Genomic DNA, 19,754 nt, shown 5'->3' on the forward strand with positions numbered 1-19,754 from the left:
TTGCTGCACAGTGTGAAATGTACAGCTCTGAGTTCCTCTGGGAGAAGGAAAGGACGCCGTTATTTGGAGCTGCCTGCTTATTCAGTCTGATGATGATTCACGGACACCAACCCACTGGCTGCCCTCTGTGCATTAGCTGCCCGCCTGCCTGTTATATGACTGAGGTGAATTCTATGAGTCACCTTGCTATCACTTCCTGAGCAGCCACTTCTGGTGTGATGTGGAGTGTGTCGCGGTGGCCAGGAGAGTGTGTTTCAGTGTGCATGTGATGCGGAAGTGATCACCCTGCCACTCAAATCAGCTGCAGGCAGCCAGGCACGGCTGGGAAACACAGGAGAGAACCAGCTGTACACAGTCGGACACGCTGTTCTTATGCCCTCACCTCTGTTTGAGTCTTTCTGTCAACCTGAGCACTAGTCACTGTGTTTATTAAGGAGAAACTATGTACTGTGTTAGCTAGTTCCGTCAGGTTTTCACAGCGGTATACAGTAGCCGAGTAGAGATGGACAGCAGACTTTGAGCTTCTCTGTAGAACTTTGAGCGTGTAGGTTTACCCTGCCTGCTGAGTGTGGTTTATTTCGCTGTGCACGCTAACTGGGTCGGGCCGCCCACTCCCCTCTTGCAGGTGCTCAGTCAAGTGGTCAATGTGAAACTGCAGGTGTTTATGAACTGCCGGGCCAAGCTGTCCGATATGCCCCTCAAGAGGTAAGCTTCCTCCTCTGCTCCTAATTAAACTTACTGCCCCAGTACTGGTGTGTGTGTGTGTGTGTGTGTGTGTGTGTGTGTGTGTGTGTGTGTGTGTGTGTGTGTGTGTGTGTGTGTGTGTGTGTGTGTGTGTGTGTGTGTGTGTGTGACCACCCAGGACCTCTCTGAGACTGCCCCACAGATACTATCTGTTTAATAACACCACCTTATTGCTCTGGGCCTCCCCTGAACACATGTGTTAGTACATTGAGGTATGGAGGTTTTAAGGTAGATGCGTTCTCTTGATCACATAGGTGCAATTGAGTGGAGTTTCTTTCTTAACATGAATGATATTTGATGGTATCCGTGTGTAAATGTTAACTTAATTTGTGGGTTTAGGAGAATAAGCAACAATGAATAATAAGGCAATTTAGACTGCAAGAGTCCTTCCAACTACAACGCCCCAGCAGTGACTGAGGGATGCTAACTCTTTCGCTCACTATTTGTGATACTTTGCTACTGGCGAGCACAGGTGCATCCCATCCGTTGCCATTGCGAGCACATTGTAATGTCTTCCAAGACTTTCATGGCTTGAGGGGGATGGCGAGGAGGATATCAGTTCAGTTGGCTGCTTTCTTCAGCTCTTTCTGACTTTTCTCTCTGTCTAGAATTGGTTCACTCTTCCAAATTGGGACCAATCCAATAAAGATAGGGGGAGAGAGAGAGAGTTTCCTCTGGAGACTTGGTTATGGCTCAGTAATTTAATCCTCTGTCCCCTCTTCCCCCTAACTTCATATGCACCAGCCTTCTCGCTCTCTTCCACCCTGGAGTCAAAGCGCTCCTCTCTCTAACTCTCCCCAGCAGCAAGGCAAGCTGCTGCAACTGAAATTAACTTTTGAAAAATCTTCTCGGGAGGAAATGTGAGGATCCTTTAGCCTCTGGGATCGGATGGCAGTTTTAAATACAGAGAGAAGGTGTTAGTAATATTGATCGTCTGCCGCGTTATCTTTACTCTTTACGACTTCACTGTGTCAGAGGGCAGATTGAAGAAAAGCAATTAGCATAAAGATTAGCAGACAATAACCTATGTGAAAACTCTGGCTGACTAATACCATTGAAGTAGTATATACTCTATATCTGGGGTATACGTTGCTATTATTGGCCGATACGGTTTCAGATACCTCCCTTTTAAAGACACTGTATCCTCAGCGGTCACAATAGAATGACTCTCTTCCCTAGAAAGTGAAATAGTGTACAACATGTCTGTCGATATCTAACAGAAGCTACTCAGTTGTGTTCCATCTGTCTCCAATGACCTAATCGTGATCATCGTTAACACTCGCAGTTTTAGGTGAGAACCGATCGACTTCTGTCACTCCTCACTTAACTCTTCTCTCTTTAGCTTCTACCGTTTTGTGTTGGAGTCGGATGTGTCTTTCCTGGCCAATGAAACAGTGTCTGCGGGACCAGTGGCTCACTTCTTGGAGCTCCCTGACTCGCCCCTCCTCACCCTCAACATGATCACCCCAGAGAGCTGGATGGTGGAGGCTGTCAGGAGCCCCTATGATCTGGACAACATCCACCTACAGGAGGTACTGAGCTAGGCTAATGGGTATTTGAACAAAACCCAAACCAGAACAAACCAAGGGAAGAGACATGACTCCTCCTTAACCCTCTGACCTTTTAACCTCTGTTCAGATGAAAGGTGTAGTGACTGCAGAGTACGAGCTGGAGCACCTGCTGCTGGAGGGCCACTGCTTTGACCTGTCTACGGGCCAGCCCCCCCGCGGCCTGCAGTTCACCCTGGGCATGAGCCAGGACCCCCTCATGCAGGACACCATTGTCATGGCCAACCTGGTGAGAATCACTCAGTTGTAGTAGTTGAATGGGCGCCATCTTGGCTCCAAGTTTCATGATGGCTCAAAAAGGAATTTGAATGGTATTGTTATGGAGTGTTTGGTGCTCGTATGGAGGACAGTTTGCAGAACTGTGTACAGCTATGCTTCTGATAATGGACTCAAGGAATGAAAATAGATGGATCTCAGATCATTCTCTGATGTTATCTTAAACCATGTGGTCAATAGGGATACTTCCAGTTGAAAGCCAATCCTGGAGCCTGGATCTTGAAGCTACGGGAGGGGAGGTCAGAGGATATCTATCAAATTCTAGCGTGAGTAGAGTGAGTCTACGGAATCAATATTTTAGTTGATTTTGCATTCATTTTTCTTCGAATCTCCCAGTGTGCCATCACTGTTTTTTTTCTCTCATCATATCACTGCATTCCAGATAGGAGTTAGTAATTTGTGTGAACGCATGCAGAGCCTGCTGGTAATTAACTGTCTCCATCTGTACAACATCTGATTTTTTTATTTTTTTTTACCTCAGTAACCGCTCGCTGGAGGTACCAAGCACATCGCTATGGTAACGCAGGGAGCTGCTTACTTTGTTGCAGCTCAAGGTTTTGATGAGCGCAGGGAGTTGTGCTGTGTGCGTATGGCCTCGGAGACAGACATGGGTGGGAGGAGGGAGGGAGGGTGGGAGGGATGCTATTAGAGGGAAGACCGGGTGGAGGGATGATTCAGCCGTTCACCTGCCATCCCATCTTCTCTAAACCCAGGAAAATCAGCAGCACAAATCTTCCTGGCTGCTAGGAAGGGCGTGGGTGTGGATCGCTGTTAATACAGGCAGCGTTGCTGTTTTAATATATCCCATGATGTACATGCATATTAATTGTAGTCGATTTTAGACATTCCTCTCTAGGGTTGCGGCTTAGTCAAGCCTTTTTGAAATTCCATGCATTTATCTATCCGATGTCTTAAAAACACATCAACCTAATGACCAAATGTATCTTATTAAAACCCTCATAAATGTATCACTCATGACACCACTTGCAGTTCTGTGCATGGAAATCCTAGAGAATATGATTGGACAATTCCGTGATTCCATCCTTGGATCCGTATGTACAGTACATTGGGTCTCCCAGGTATTACCCACCCATTCATCTCCACACAGGGAAGATTTAGGACACCTCCAGCCCTGGATTCCACCACAATCATATCAGACAACAAGAGTTATTCCCCAATCCTCCAGGTGAAGCTAAAAGGTGATGTCATTTTTCACCTTGGCAGTGCCATTATTCTTACGGTTAATGGCGCTCTGCTCTGGTTAGGGGGGCCGATCGGAGCCGAGTGGGAGTGTCTGTTCACTGCGAGTCCCAACGCCATGCTCTCTCCTGTAGCGTACTGGTCCTGACAGCGATGAATGAGACGCCCAGCTGTCCCCGGATACAAATTGATCTCTTGCGCTTTTCCCACCACAGCCCCTAATGGCCTCGGTGGAGGCGACAGTGGACCAGTCCAAACCAAACAGCACTTTCCGACTGTGGAAAATGCACTTTGTGCCCCATGAGGGCTGACATTTATCATGGTGATATGGTTAATTCTCTGCCGTCAGTAAGCGCTGAAGTGATGATGGTTTGCTGAGTCACAGCCTATTGATCATCTCTGGCTGCAGGTTGTTCAGTGGCGTTGTAACCCTCAGACCTTAGGTGTCTAATGTTACTTACCCCACAGAGACACTCTCCACTGGACAAGGGTTAAGAACAGAACACTGGGTCATCTTAAAACAATTACAGCCAAAGTCCAGTGGCCACGCCATTGACACTCAAGGTGTTTCCTCATAAAGAATGCGTCAATAGATAAAACAGAAAGAACGGTTGGAAAGTAACCACTGATAAAATGGAATAAAGGGGATGCTGAATGACGAGCGGGGGGGGGATTAATATGATCAGAGCGAGACCTTGGCGGAGTTCCCAGAAAGGCCTGTTTGCATGCATCATTCTGTTGTCTGTCAATGTACGCCTTGTCGGTGGTCCCCAGTGCTTTTCTCTCACCGTGTGTTTTCTTCCTGAGCATAACCTTTGTTATTGTCCTTGTGTTTTTTCCCCCTCCCTCTAGATTGATGGGTTTGGCTGGGAGTGGGACACTCGTGCTGTGGGCTTCTTCACAGTTAATGACATGTTAACTGGTGGCCTACGTGTGTGTGGATACTACAATATATTGAGCTCAATATGCTATGCAAGTGATGCGTCGTTTTCCAGGAAGCAGCCTTTTAGTTTTTCGTTTTTTTCTAGACTTTTTGAATGGTATTCAATGGGCAAAAACGTAGTGCAGTGGTCTTCAGGGCAAAAATCGTCATAAAAGGCATCTGGCAGATGAAAATTCATCCACAAACTCAAATATAATTTTATATACAGTACCAGTCAAAAGTTTGGACACCAACTCATTCAAGGGTTTTCCTTTATTTTTTACTATTTTCTACATTGTAGAATAATAGTGAAGACATCACAACTATAAAATAACACATGGAATCATGTAGTAACCAAAAAAGTGTTAAACAAATCAAAATATATTTTAGATTTTAGATTGTTCAAAATAGGCACCCTTTGCCTTGATGACAGCTTTGCACACTCTTGGCATTCTCTCAACCAGCTTCATGAGGAATGCTTTTACAACAGTCTTGAAGGAGCTCCTACATATGCTGAGCACTTGTTGGCTGCTTTTCCTTCACTCTGCGGTCCAACTCATCCCAAACCATCTCAATTGAGTTGAGGTTGGGTTTATTGTGGATGCCAGGTCATCTGATGCAGCACTCCATCACTCTCCTTGGTCAAATAGCCCTTACACAGCCTGGAGGTGTATTTTGGGTCATTGTCCTGTTGAAAACAAATGATAGTCCCACTAAGCTCAAACCAGATGGGATGGCGTATCACTGCAGAATGCTGTGGTAGCCATGATGGTTAAGTGCACCTTGAATTCAAAATAAATCACAGACAGTGTCACCAGCAAAGCACCCCACACCTCCTCCTCCATGCTTCACGGTGGGAACCACACATGCGGAGATCATCCATTCACCTACTCTGTGTCTCACAAAGACATGGCAGTTAGAACCAAAATCTCAAATTTGGACTCATCAGACCAAAGGACAAATTTCCACCGGTCTAATGTCCATTGCTTGTGTTTCTTGGCCCAAGCAAGTCTCTTCTTCTTATTGGTGTCCTTTAGTAGTGGTTTCTTTGCAGCAATTTGACCATGAAGGCCTGATTCACGCAGTCTCCTCTGAACAGTTGATGTTGAGATGTGTCTGTTACTTGAACTGCAATCTGAGGTGCAGTTAATTGCCAATTTCTGAGGCTGGTAACTCTAATGAACTTATTCTCTGCAGCAGAGGTAACTCTGGGTCTTTCTTTCCTGTGGCGGTCCTCATGAGAGCCAGTTTCATCATAGCGCTTGATGGTTTTTGCGACTGCACTTGAAGAAACGTTAAAAGTTCTTGAAATTTTCTGGATTGACTGACCTTCATGTCTTAAAGTAATGATGGACTGTCGTTTCTCTTTGCTTATTTGAGCTGTTCTTGCCATAATATGAACTTGGTCTTCTACAAAATAGGGCTATCTTCTATATACCACGCCTACCTTGTCACAACACAAATGATTAGCTCAAACGTATTAAGAAGGAAAGGTATTCCACAAATTAACTTTTAACAAGGCACACCTGTTAATTGAAATGCGTTCCAGGTGACTACCTCATGAAGCTGGTTGAGAGAATGCCAAGAGTGCAAAGCTGTCATCAAGGCAAAGGGGGGGTACTTTGAATAATATCAAATTTAAAATATATTTTGATTTGTTTAACCATTTTATCATTACTACATGATTCCATTGTGTTATTTCATAGTTTTGATGTCTTCACTATTATTCTACAATGTAGAAAATAGTAAAAATAAAGAAAAACCCTTGAATGAGTAGGTGTGTCCAGACTTTTGACTGGGACTGTAGCTATATACATCTTACATGGCCGCGTTTTCACGAATTTGATGATATAATCATCAAAAGATCAGGGGACATGATCTGGAAGTAAAGCGGAAGAGGTGATTACTTTCACAGGGTATTGAGGGAGAGGCAAATGAGAGATGCTGGTCTGGGAATACTATGTCCGTGTTATAACTATATACTATTACAACTATTTCCCCCTAATTGTTGTCTCTCTGACAGGCATGATGGGACTGATTCTCCCACTGATTCTCCCGCTGATTCTGGTGACGTTAAAGTTGTGCTGAACAGCTTCCATAGCAAGATCATCAAAGTCAGGGTATGTATTCTCTAATGACATACACTATAAATACAAAGGTATGTGGACACCCCTTCAAATTAGTGGATTTGGCTATTTCAGCCACACCTGTTGTTGACAGGTGTATAAAGTCAAGCACACAGCCATGCAATCTCCAAAGACAAACATTGCCAGTAGAATGGCCTTACTGATGACTTTCAACGTGGCACCGTCATAGGAATGCCACCTTTTCAACAAGTCAGTTCGTCAAATTTCTGCCCTGCTTGGGCTGCCCCGGTCAACTGTAAGTGCTGTTATTGTGAAGTGGAAACGTCTAGGAGCAACAACGGCTCAGCTGTGAAGTGGTAGGCCAAACAAGCTCACAGAACGGGGTCGCCGAAAGTGCCGAAATGCGTAGCTCGTAAAGATCGGCGGTCCTCGATTGCAACAGTCACTACCGAGTTCCAAACTGCCTCTGGAAGCAACGTCAGCACAAGAACTGTTAGTCGGGAGCTTCATGAAATTATTTTCCATGGCCGAGCAGCCGCACACAAGCCTAGGATCACCATGCACAATGCCAAGCGTCGGCTGGAGTGGTGTCGCCATTGGATTCTGGAGCAGTGGAAACGCGTTCTCTGGAGTGATGAATCACGCTTCACCTCCTGGCCGTCCGACGGACGAATTTGGATTTGGTGAATGCCAGGAATACGCTACCTGCCCCAATGCATAGTGCCAACTGTAAAGTTTGGTGGAGGAGGAATAATATTCAGGGGCTAGTGAAGGGAAATCTTAACGCTACAGCATACAATGACATTCTAGACGATTCTGTGCTTCTAACTTTGTGCCAAAAGTTTATGGAAGGCCCTTTCCTGTTTCAGCATGACAATGCCCCTGTGCACAAAGCGAGGTCCATACAGAAATGGTTTGTCGAGATCAATGCGGAAGAACTTGAATGGCCTGCACAGAGCCCTGACCTCAACCCCATTGAATACCTATGGGATGAATTGGTACGGCGACTGCGAGCCAGGCCTAATCACCCAACATCAGTGCCCGACCTCACTAATGCTCTTGTGGATGAATGGAAGCAAGTCCCCCGCAGAAATGTTCCAACATCTAGTGGAAAGCCTTCCCAGATGAGTGGAGGCTGTTATAGTAGCAAAACCAACTTCATATTAATACCCATGATTTTAGAATGAGATGCTCAACGAGCACATGTCCACATACTTTTGGTCATGTAGTGTAGCTTTAACACAGGCACACACTCCAAGACAATGTCGTTTGGAGATATTCACCCATTTTCCTTAGTGTAATGTGTCATCTTCTAATCTAAGGATATTGCATGGATTCAAGTGTACTTCCAAGCTTCAGAGAGAAATAAAAAAAATAAACAGAGTACCTCGAATTCCCCACTGTAGGTTCAGAAAAAGTCTGACAGAATCAGCGAGGACCTCCTAAGTGAAGCCACAGAGAATAAGGGAATATGGGACTCCATCGCCAGGTAAGAGTGTGGCGCATTCTCACATGCAGTTGCTATATGTTACATAGACTTCATTCGATCAAGTTACATCAATAGAATGGTGGTAAGAGCATTGATTTGTGGGCGAGTTGATCCACTATCTATGGACACTAATAATGCTGCGGTTTCAGCAGGAGAGATGGTGCCCTCGGAGCCAGGCTGAGATATTACTCTGTAAAATCTATTGCCAAAAAAATGTGCTACTGTAGACCTAGGTATGTGTGTATGTGCGTGTGTGTGTGTGTGTGTGTAGCGTGTTGTTTCCATTGACACACCCTAACTGTGTGATCTGTCTCCTCACCTAATGCTTGCTGTGTGAAGTGTGTGGAGCACTTTTGAGAAAAGGTAGGACGTGTGTTGCTGCAACTACTTAACCTGTCTGTTTACCATATTGGTTAACATAGAAGTGTCTTGTAAATTAATATTGGTTGCTTCCCAGGCTCAGTTCCTAATGATAATTATGCTTTATTTTTGTATATATTTTTGTTGACATTGGTTATTTTCTTACTGTCACATTGAACTTCAAGTCACTGGTATAAACCCTTATTTTATTGAACATGATATTTTCTCATGAAAATAATATGCTTTGACGTAGACAGACGCTGCTAGAACTGCCCACACAGTAAACTGACGTTGTTGTGACTGTAGTAGGAACTGAAATGTGGAGAGTTACAATCCAGCTCTGGAGTTCCTCTGTAATTGTACTCGGGCTGTGGACGGCCAGAGAGTACTCCGAGGGTTGGGTCCTTCCAGAGGTCTGGATTATCTGGTGCATGTCGGCCAAACCGGCCCTCACCTGAAAAGCTGAAAACCTAAAGCTGCTTATGTGGGGTCCCGCTGGAGTGGAGCACTGCAGATGGCATTATCTGGCCCTCACAATGGAGGCCGCCTCTCGCCCCTCAGCCCTCGCCCCCTCCATAATGACAGGCTTAGCCAGGCCAGGCACAAGGCATCCTCCGGACCACAACGGTGATGGCCCAGCAGCCAGCTCACCAGGGCAAACAGCAGTGCATTGGTGGGGCTTACAGTAACACTGTGAGGCTGGCTCTTGTATGAGACATAGAGAGATGGAAGAGAGGCAGGCTTTAGCCTTGTATGACATGGAGGGAGGGAGGAGAGGGAGGGAGGGAGGGAGGGAGGGAGGAGGGAGGGAGGGAGGGAGGGAGGGAGGGTTGCTACAGTATTGTGTGTGAGGGCAGAGAGACTTTCTTTCCCTCTTCAATTCTATGCACTGGAGCCTCTGGGCCTTTCTTTGCACTGCTGATTGAGTGTGGGAGGAGAGACTCCCCTCATCAGCAGTCTGTTACAGAGAAGGACACACAGTTTGACTGCAGACATCACTGCCCCAAGCACACTCCCTGATTGGTTTCCTCCAAATGTGCCCTGCATGATCTTATGAGTTTGGACAGTGTCTGGTTTGATAAACACTTGCCTGTACTCCTACCTTTAATCTTAGTCCAAGGCATCTTTTTTACTGTTTTTAACTGTTTGTTTTTACAGTGCTTACACAAGTTAATGATTTCATTTTGTTTATACTACACACTATCAGATCAGTTTAGGCTAGATTTGGATTGGAAAATGATTAGAACCTGGATACAGCACTTCCTTCCCCGCCTCTGGGGCTTGCACGCTTCTCAAATACTGTTCACATGCCATGTCCACAATATATCCATTCAGTCAATACACCTGACTATCCCAGAGGGTTCACCAATCTCATGACTGAGTCCAAAAACATCTGCCATTAGCAGCCGTGTGGGGATAGAGAGGAGCTAGTGCTCTGGAGGTGTTGTGAGAGTCTATTTCATTATCTGTTCTTTATTTGATATTTGTGGAGGAAAACAGAAGGGGCCCCATAAAAATTACAGCTGCCTTTTATTGTGTCTCTGCTGTAATCAGTTGATTACTCTGGAGGAGAGCCAGCAGGAGAGCAGTGGCACGTTCTACTGTAGAAGACACTAACAACTGATCTAGGTCTACCAGAGGGGTGTCACGATCTTTGTAATTCTGTCGCTCAGTAAACACTACTCAAGTGTAAATATAAGGGATTTATGGTTGGAGAATCATCTCTGTTACTGATGTGGTGTATTATGGTTCCTTCAGGCTGTAGCTAAACCATGCTGGCTAGACGGGGCGGCAGGTAGCCTAGTGGTTAGCGCATTGGACTAGTAACCGAAAGGTTGCAAGATCAAATCCCCGAGCTGACAAGGTAAAAATCTGTCGTTCTGCCCCTGAACAAGGCAGTTAACCCACCGTTCCTAGGCCGTCATTGAAAATAAGAATTTGTTCTTAACTGACTTGCCTAGTTAAATAAAGGTAATAAAAAAAGGACTGAGGTAGTAGTGTTTGTCTGAGGAGGTTACTGAGCAGTCTACTTCAATCAGGCTTATGTAACGCGTATGGTCCTTTGTAGCATCGCAGGTGGTGGGTCCAGTTCAGAGGACGGAGAGAAGAACAGGGAAGATGTGCTCAACATCTTCTCTGTGGCCTCGGGCCATCTATATGAGCGCTTCCTGAGGTGAGACGCCCACACACAGAGACATACACTGCTGGTCTGGAGGCCCCATGCGCTTCTTGCCTTTTCTTAGCCCTCCTCCTCTGAGACTTACTCCCTCTCTCGTTCTCTTTCTTTCTCTCCCTCTCTCTCCTCCTGTTCCAGAATAATGATGCTGTCCGTCCTCCAGCACACCAAAACCCCTGTGAAGTTTTGGTTCCTCAAGAATTACCTCTCTCCGTCCTTCAAGGTAACCGCCTCACGGCTTGACTCCACACAAACTTTCTGCCTTCCTGCATTGTCGTGATAACTTTCTCCTCGCTGCAGCGCGACCCCTGGGAGAAATAGATTTGTTTGTGTTGAGGGATGAAAGGAACTGCGGTAGGCCTTCTCCTTTGTGATTGTGCTCTTTTTATCTATCTGTTCTTCCCACTATAGGGATGAGTCCATATACATGAACACCTACTAAGCTACATCATATATATATCTAAAATAGTCAAACGAGCCACAGGAAAGGGCGAGTATTATAAAAATGTTCTGCATTTGGAATGTTTCACTATTTATGAAATATTTTATACGACTATTTTATGCCTCAAGGCGTTCTGCTTGATCTGTGAAATGTGCATTACCAAGTGCTCAGTGTCTATATATTTACACTGATCAAGTGTAGCCTCGTTCAAAATATCCCAGCTGTTTTTGGGGGGATTTTAGTCAATTTCTCACAATAATTATTTTCTGAGACCAAATGTCAGAACATATTGTACATTTTCTCATAAACCTAAAGAAGAAAATTCATTATTTTTCTGCTAGGCACAATCTATTTTTCCTCTCATTATATGAGGTTTTATATTTCTTTAGGAGTCCATACCTTACATGGCTGAGGCCTATGGTTTCCAGTATGAGCTGGTCCAGTACAAATGGCCCCGCTGGCTTCACCAGCAGACTGAGAAACAGAGGATCATCTGGGGTTACAAGATCCTCTTCCTGGATGTCCTCTTCCCCCTGGCTGTGGACAAAATCATCTTTGTGGACGCTGACCAGGTAACTGCCTAGTGAAATCAAGATACCGCTGTTACAAAACCAAATGCATAGCCATAATAAAAATAGTAAATCATCTAGAAGTGGACCTGCAGGATTTGTGCATGTCAACTGTACGGTTTTAGTGCTGTCCGTGGTGCTGATTTACCGTTGTTCCTGGTCCTCGCAGATTGTTAGGGCCGATCTGAAGGAGCTGAGGGATTTGAACCTGGAGGGCGCCCCCTATGGGTACACTCCCTTCTGTGACAGTCGGAAGGAGATGGAGGGCTACCGCTTCTGGAAGACTGGCTACTGGGCCTCACATCTGGGGAACAGGAGATACCACATTAGGTAAACCCCGCTACAATAACTACACAGTTTGACGTTTTGATTTGTAGCGCTGTGAATGCCATTAATGTCCACCAGCCACTGGAAGTGCATATTTACAATGTTACTATTGCGTAGTAAGCACATATTCTTTACTAATTCATACAAGCTTGACAGTTATGGTATCCTCCTATTTTTTTTTTCCTTGTTAAGGTCGATCTACTGTCATTGTATTGATATTTAATTTAAGTTATTCACAGAAGATATGAAGGAAAATACAATTCAAGGAAAATGTGTTCTCTCAATGTATTCAGCAGAATAAATGCATACATTTGAAAACATTAACGTTCACTATTTGACAGTGACTCCTTTGAGTCGGCTATTGGCGGTTTATACAGAAACGTTCATCGATTATTTCCTGTCCTTCACAACAAGGCATAACATGGTTCTCAGAGGGAACAGTGGGTGAGGAAGATGCAGCAGGATGCTACCCTCTCTGCATAGATAAATTACCTTCTCTGATAAAACATTCCCTTTCTCACGCAGACGAGAATATTTGTATCACAACTACAGTATCGCACCTCTATTCGCTGCTTGGGGTTGGTCTTCATTAACATGTGTTATTCCTTGCACTCTGTGAGACTAAACCATGAAAGCCATACAATATGTATGTGGAACACCACATTGAAGAGACCGTTACTTCCAGAAGTGAGAAAATAGCTTTACTTCAGCTTCAATATTTACGGCCCTGTATCCGCATTGCTATACATGAATAACTAGGTGTGTTAAAGGGACTAGTGCACTGGTTCCTCGTTGGGAGTGTGGGGGTGCTGGTGGCCCATTTGAAGTGGCTTAATTCAGCCAGCCAGCTCTGCTGAACAGATTAAGCTCCCTGGCTAGATGCTCTATCCACTGGGCCAGGGCCAGAGCAGGAGTCCACTGCCTGGGAGGCTAGCTAGATGGAACAAAGGCCGCCAGTGAGTCAGGAACATTTGTATTGGATTCCAGCGGGCTGCACAGCTGCATGGGGCCAACCACAGCCAAGCAGGGTGGACAGGGTGTGACATGAACCAAACCACACAGCTTGCTGAAATGCCAATAAATTCTCCTGTATGAGTCAGATTTAATTTAGACTGTCATGATCTGTGATGGGAGTCATGGCACATTAAGTACAGTGGCAAGAAAAAGTATGTGAACCCTTTAGAAATACCTGGATTTCTGCATAAATTGATCATAAAATTTGATCTTCATCTAGGTCACAACAATAGACAAACACTGTCTGCATAAACTAATAACACACAAACAATTATACGTTTTCATGTCTTTATTGAACACACCGTGTAAACATTCACAGTGCAGGGTGGAAAAAGTATGTGAGCCCTTGGATTTAATAACTGATTGACCCTCCTTTGGCAGCAATAACCTCAACCAAACGTTTTCTGTAGTTGCGGATCAGACCTGCACAACGGTCAGGAGGATTTTTGGACCATTCATCTTTACAAAACGGTTTCATTTCAGCAATATTCTTGGGATGTCTGGTGTGAACTGCACTCTTAGGTCAGACCACAGCATCTCAATCGGGTTGAGGTCAGGACTCTGACTGGGCCACTCCAGAAGGTGTATTTTCTTCTGTTGAAGCCATTCTGTTGTTGATTTACTTCTGTGTTTTGGGTCGTTGTCCTGTTGCATCACCCAACTTCTGTTGAGCTTCAATTGGCGGACAGATAGCCTTACATTCTCCTGCAAAATGTCTTGATAAACTTGGGAATACATTTTTCTGTCAATGATAGCAAGCTGTCCAGGCCCTGAGGCAGGAAAGCAGCCCCAAACCATGATGCTCCCTCCACCATACTTTACAGTTGGGGTGAGGTTTTGATGTTGGTGTGCTGTGCCTTTTTTTTCTCCAAACAGTGTTTTGTGTTCCTTCCAAACAACTCAACTGTAGTTTCATCTGTCCACAGAATATTTTGCCAGTAGCGATGTGGAACATCCAGGTGCTCTTTTGCGAACTTCAGACGTGCAACAATGTTTTGTTTGGACAGCAGTGGCTTCTTCCGTGTTGTCCTCCCATGAACAACAGTCTTGTTTAGTGTTTTACGTATCGTAGACTCGTCAACAGAGATTTTAGCATGTCACAGAGATTTCTGTAAGTCTTTAGCTGACACTCTAGGATTCTGCTCATTGAGCATTCTGCGCTGTGCTCTTGCAGTCATTTTTGCAGGACGGCCACTCATAGGGAGATTAGTAACAGTGCTGAACTTTCTCCATTTATAGACAATTTGTCTTACAGTGGACTGATGAAGATCATGTGTAACCCTTTCCAGCTTTATGCAAGTCAACAATTCTTAATCTTAGGTCTTCTGAGATCTCTTTTGTTCGAGGCATGGTTCACATCAGGTAATGCTTCTTGTGAGTGTTTTTTAAAGGGCAGGGCAGCTCTAAACAACATCTCCAATCTCGTCTCATTGATTGGACTCCAGGTCAGCTGACTCCTGACTCCAATTAGCTTTTATTGAAGTCATTAGCCTAGGGGTTCACATACTTTTTCCAACCTACACTGGGAATGTTTAAATGATGTATTCAATATAGACAAGAAAAATTCAATCATTTGTGTGTTATTCGTTTTCTATGTTTGTCTATTGTTGTGACTTAGATGAAGATCAGATCAAATTTGATGACCAATTTATGCAGAAATCCCAAGTAATTCCAAAGGGTTCACATACTTTTTCTTGCCACTGTACGTGGCACCTTTGTGTATGTTAACATGCTACACTAGATACACTTGTGGATGACTGGGACATTTAGATTCGGTTTATGATAGCAGTATTTCCCTCTTGGTGGGTTATCCATTTCAAAGCATTTTGACGGTTATGAAACAGTCTCCTCCCTCTCTCTCTGTGTCCAGTGCTCTGTATGTGGTGGATCTGAAGAAGTTCCGCAAGATAGCAGCAGGAGACCGACTGCGTGGCCAGTACCAAGCCCTGAGCCAGGATCCCAACAGTCTGTCCAACCTGGACCAGGTGAGAGGGGACATCACACACTTCTCTCTGTCTCAATGGCAGGACAACTACTGAGTTACAATGACATCCCCGTAGCAGAGGATCTGTTTCTGCTTACCTTTTGACAATTCCGTCAGTAAATGTCTAATTACAATTCATTGAAATGTAGAGTAAATGTTTGATTTCATTCTGATAGGACCTGCCCAACAACATGATCCACCAGGTGGCCATCAAGTCCCTGCCCCAGGAGTGGCTTTGGTGTGAGACTTGGTGTGACAGCGCATCCAAGACCACCGCCAAGACCATTGACCTGGTGGGTCTATTTTCTATCTATCTATCTGACTGACTGACTGAGGAAGGGAATGTCATTACTATGCCAGACATACTCTTACTGATGGAAATGTCTCTTCAACACCCCCCCCTGAACAGCAGCAGAGATATAGAAGTCTCCATCCTCTACCCCTGCAGGAAGCAAGAATAATCCTAGCTGATATTTACCAGCTAACACAGTCAAGAATAGAAGTGTCATTTACACATTCAATTCCACTGCAGTGAGCTGCAAAAAAAACCTATTATTTTTGTTTAGTTGGGGATTATATCGAGTAAAGTACATTTTTATAGAGTAGCAGTTGACCGTCCTAGTGTGGCTTTATCAGTTACAACCTGACAGTCGTAGCAACGTCCACATTGGGACTATAGCTGTGAGTCCACTTGCGCAAAGAGGAGGCCATCATTTTCTTAGTCTATTCCGCAAGATCTTGTAAAACTTAGAAGTGCTAACAACCTCCCGTATTCATTTTTATTGAGGAAGAGCAATTCATACTAAGTGCCAATACCCTTAGTATGCATTATCGAGTGTGGATCTTATGTAAACTCCATGATTTTGACTCAGTTTTATTGCATATCCTCTTAGGCTCCATAACTTCTATCATCCATCCAGTAATGCTAATGTGTTTGGCATTTATCGGCTCTAAGTTTTTGTGATGACAGTAGAAAATATGGGAAATTGGTGTTATTTCCCCCATCTCCTAAACTAATTATGAGTATAGAGTGAAGAATTGGCTGTGGGAATATCTGACAGGCTCACAATGACTGGAAAGTGAAGCATACTATTTTCTGACCCTGAGACACCACTGGGCACCACTGATACATGAGAAAGACTAATGTCTCTTTAATGGAGAAGGAAATCAGATCAGCTTTAAATGGTAGCTGCAGACACCGGGGGGGGGGTCCATTGTTCTGGTGGAAGAAGTCATGACTGATGTGTCTGTCTGCGTTATCTGCAGTGTAATAACCCCAAGACCAAGGAGCCCAAGCTGTCGGCGGCCGTGAGGATTGTGCCTGAGTGGGTGGAGTACGACAACAAGATCAAACAGTTACTGAGAGACGTCCAGGAGCAGAAAGACAATGACCGAGCAACGCAGACGCAGAGCCCGATGCCTGAACCCTCCTCCTCACCAGAGAAGACGGGTTAGTATACAGAGTCAGAAGACTCACTCAGTTTCTAGTCCCGTTATAGCTGCTCCCATACAGGAGAGGTCTCTGAACATATCAATCTATATCCCAATGGGCACAGATGCCAATTCAACATTATTCCACGTTGGTTCAATGTAATTTCATTGAAATGACATGGAAACAATGTTGATTCAACCCGTGTGTGCCCAGTGGGATGTGTGTATCCATTTATTTTTGTCCCTTTCTTTTAGCTTTTTTTATGTAGTTTTCTCTACTTATTTACAGTTACACCAAATACAACCCAATGTCCTGACAGGTCTAAATTGTACCAGATAACAGCAGTCATTTCTCACCGTCTAACTTCCAGGCAGCGAGCGTGATGAACTCTAGCACCTGCCCACAGTGCTGAAGAGGAGAGAGGCATATTTGCACCTAATTCTCCGATGAAGCTTGAAGACTACAAAGATGATGTACATTTCCCACAAACGTACATAGCCAAGAAGTATTACGCCCTCCCTTGGAAAAGACAGAGGGACACGAGAAAATCTTTTTATTTTTTTTACGAAGGAAATCATTTGACGTAACCCTTTCTTATGGTTTAATATAAACTTTATGGACAGTAGTTTGCTTCATGGTCTTCTCTTATGTAAAGAAGTATAAAGGGTTAAGAGGTCACTGTTGGTGAAAGCCATTTGTAGTCTGTAAAAGACATTTGAAATGATTGCACTGATACTGTATGCAAAGAATCAAATGAATACGGCTCATTCATAAGCGGACTTTGGGTTCTCTGTGCTCTGTTAAGATCAGCTTACATTAGAATTTTTATGACAACATTCTTAGCATTTTCGAGCACCAAGCCACATCTAAATTGCCTGGCAATGTAGGCTGGTAATGGGCCTTTTAGTTTGTTATTGATTGGTGTGATATTGCCATTGACTTAAATGCCCATCAGCGCTTGGAGACAATGTTACATTTTGATAATTGATTTCTTGCACTACTTGCAAACAATTGCAATGGGGGCTCACATGGCTCATATCTGTACATTAATGTTCTCTTCTGTATAGGGGATGTAATCAACACTACACACACTGTGGTCCGAGAGTCCCACAATGCCGTCTGTCTGAATGATTGCTTCACCAACCATTTCAAATCTCTGCCAAGTGATGCAACACTACAAACGCTTTGTTGCCAGATAGGGAACTCCTTTTCCTGTGATCACTGGGAGGACAATGATCTCAGCATTTCACTATCCATTTGCAAATATACGTACGTCACAGTAAGGTACAATCTCAAACTATTAAGTTATCATTATTTACATACCTTGTTTGTTGGTTAAAGTATGTTGCATTTTTCAATACCTTGAAATGTACAGCAAATCTTCTCAGGAATGAAATAGGTGTTGATGCATTATCAAAACTCCTTTTATACCTGTCACTGTCTTGTCTTAACAGCCAATAGCTTGCTCTTAAAAAGTTCAGCTTTTCACCTCACTGTGTGTCAAATGAAGGTGTTTCTTGTCTTTGTCAATTTCAGGTGTGAGGAATAAAATGTCTTTGCTACCAAAACCTCATTACGTATATGAACTGCCATCGTGTCGGTGTGTGATGTGTGCCCTGGCAGAGGTACAGAATATGCTTATGAATTCTGATATTACTTGTCTGAGAGAAAGTGCATTATTCTGATATTTTCAAACTGGTTATCACAACCCATTCTAATTTACTTGCAGTCTCTGCACTCCACAAACAGAAAATTAGGTTATTGAGATCACGTGTAACTGTATCGTGCCATTTCCCCTACATAAAGTCTCGTAGGCCTAAGTTGCTAGAGTTGGACATTCACTATTAAAATGTGTTCTTTATGGCCCGCAATGAAAACATGTTGAGTATTTTGCAGTCCTAGGAGTTGATACATGCCGTGATATAGCAGACGCTGTTTGCTAATGCTCAGACAGCGACTCGTGTCTCGGCAGACTATTTTGCAACGTAACCTATTCATGACTCAGCTACAACCCTTGTAATTTATAACTGTTTTCGATACTGACTCAAAAGGCAGGGAACGTATATTATATACCACCATCTTTGGTTTTACCCTTCTCACTTGTCCTCCAGTGGGTGGCCTAGGCGTGTCCAGGATACCAGCGTATCCATTTTTGCCGCAGCGTGGGAGAATTCAAGAAGTGCACACTTCGGGAGAAAGGAGAGATTTAAAAGCACGTTGTACACTTTACAGTCAGCACTTGTATATTGAGCAGTTCATTTACAGTGCCTTTGGAAAGTATTCAGACCTTTTAACTTTTTCCAAATGTTTTACATTAGCCTTATTCTAAAATGTATTACATTTAAAAACAAATCAATCTACACACAATACCCCATAATGACAAAGCGAAAACAGGTTTAGACATTTTTGCAAATATATATACACACACACCATATTTACATAAGTATTCAGACCCTTTGCTATGAGCGCCGGTGCATCCCGTTTCCATTGATCATCCTTGAGATGTTTCTACAGCTTGAAGTCCACCTGTGGTAAATTCAATTGATTGGACATGATTTGGAAAGGCACACACCTGTCTATATAAGGCCCATAGTTGACAGTGCATGTCAGAGCAAAAATCAAGCCATGAGGTCGTAGGGATTTTTTGCAGAGCTCTGAGACAGGATTCCGTCAAGGCACAGATGTGGGGAAGGGTACCAAAAATGTTCTGCAGCATTGAAGTTCCCCCAACACAGTGGCCTCCATTCTTAAAAAGAATACGCTTGGGACAACCAAGACTTACTAGAGCTGGCCACCTGGCCAAACTGAGCACATCAGGGGAGAAGGGCCTTGGTCATTGAGGTGACCAAGCACCCAATGGTCAGTCTGACAGAGCTCTAAAGTTCCTATGTGGAGCTGGGAGAACCTTCCAGAAGGACAACCATCTCTGCAGCACTCCACCAATCAGACCTTTATGGTAGAGTGGCCAGATGGAAGGAGAAACTCCCCAAATACAGGTGTGCCAAGCTTGTAGCATCATACGCAAAAAGACTTGAGGCTGTAGTCGCTGCCAAAAGGTGCTGAATACTTAAGTGTTATATTTTTAATAAATTAGCAAACATTTCTAAAATCCTGTTTTGCTTTGTCATTATTGGGTATTGTGTGTAGATTGAGGGAAAACATGC

The 19,754-nt window shown here is 44.1% G+C and overlaps 1 protein-coding gene across 3 annotated transcripts in view; it reads left to right on the forward strand.

Annotated features, from left to right (window-relative positions):
- The window catches only part of uggt2 (UDP-glucose glycoprotein glucosyltransferase 2), a 42,430-nt gene extending 24,267 nt beyond the window's left edge, over positions 1-18,163 (forward strand). The window contains exons 27-41 of one of the 3 annotated variants that reach the window (XM_014173383.2): positions 626-705; positions 2,087-2,276; positions 2,383-2,541; positions 2,769-2,854; positions 6,734-6,830; positions 8,204-8,286; positions 8,436-8,519; positions 10,715-10,819; positions 10,961-11,045; positions 11,654-11,836; positions 12,003-12,163; positions 15,045-15,159; positions 15,335-15,451; positions 16,425-16,608; positions 16,961-18,163. In XM_014173383.2, coding sequence (XP_014028858.1) covers positions 626-705; positions 2,087-2,276; positions 2,383-2,541; positions 2,769-2,854; positions 6,734-6,830; positions 8,204-8,286; positions 8,436-8,519; positions 10,715-10,819; positions 10,961-11,045; positions 11,654-11,836; positions 12,003-12,163; positions 15,045-15,159; positions 15,335-15,451; positions 16,425-16,608; positions 16,961-16,983 — 1,752 coding nt within the window. In that variant the 3' untranslated portion in view covers positions 16,984-18,163. Of the gene's footprint in view, positions 1-625; positions 706-2,086; positions 2,277-2,382; positions 2,542-2,768; positions 2,855-6,733; positions 6,831-8,203; positions 8,287-8,435; positions 8,520-8,625; positions 8,650-10,714; positions 10,820-10,960; positions 11,046-11,653; positions 11,837-12,002; positions 12,164-15,044; positions 15,160-15,334; positions 15,452-16,424; positions 16,609-16,960 lie in introns of all 3 variants that reach the window. The other 2 variants (XM_014173384.2, XM_014173385.2) reach the window with 2 other exon arrangements.
- Positions 18,164-19,754: the final 1,591 nt, after the last annotated feature.

This window comes from Salmo salar, chromosome ssa25, assembly GCF_905237065.1.
Source record: "Salmo salar chromosome ssa25, Ssal_v3.1, whole genome shotgun sequence".
Taxonomy (NCBI): Eukaryota; Metazoa; Chordata; class Actinopteri; order Salmoniformes; family Salmonidae; genus Salmo; species Salmo salar.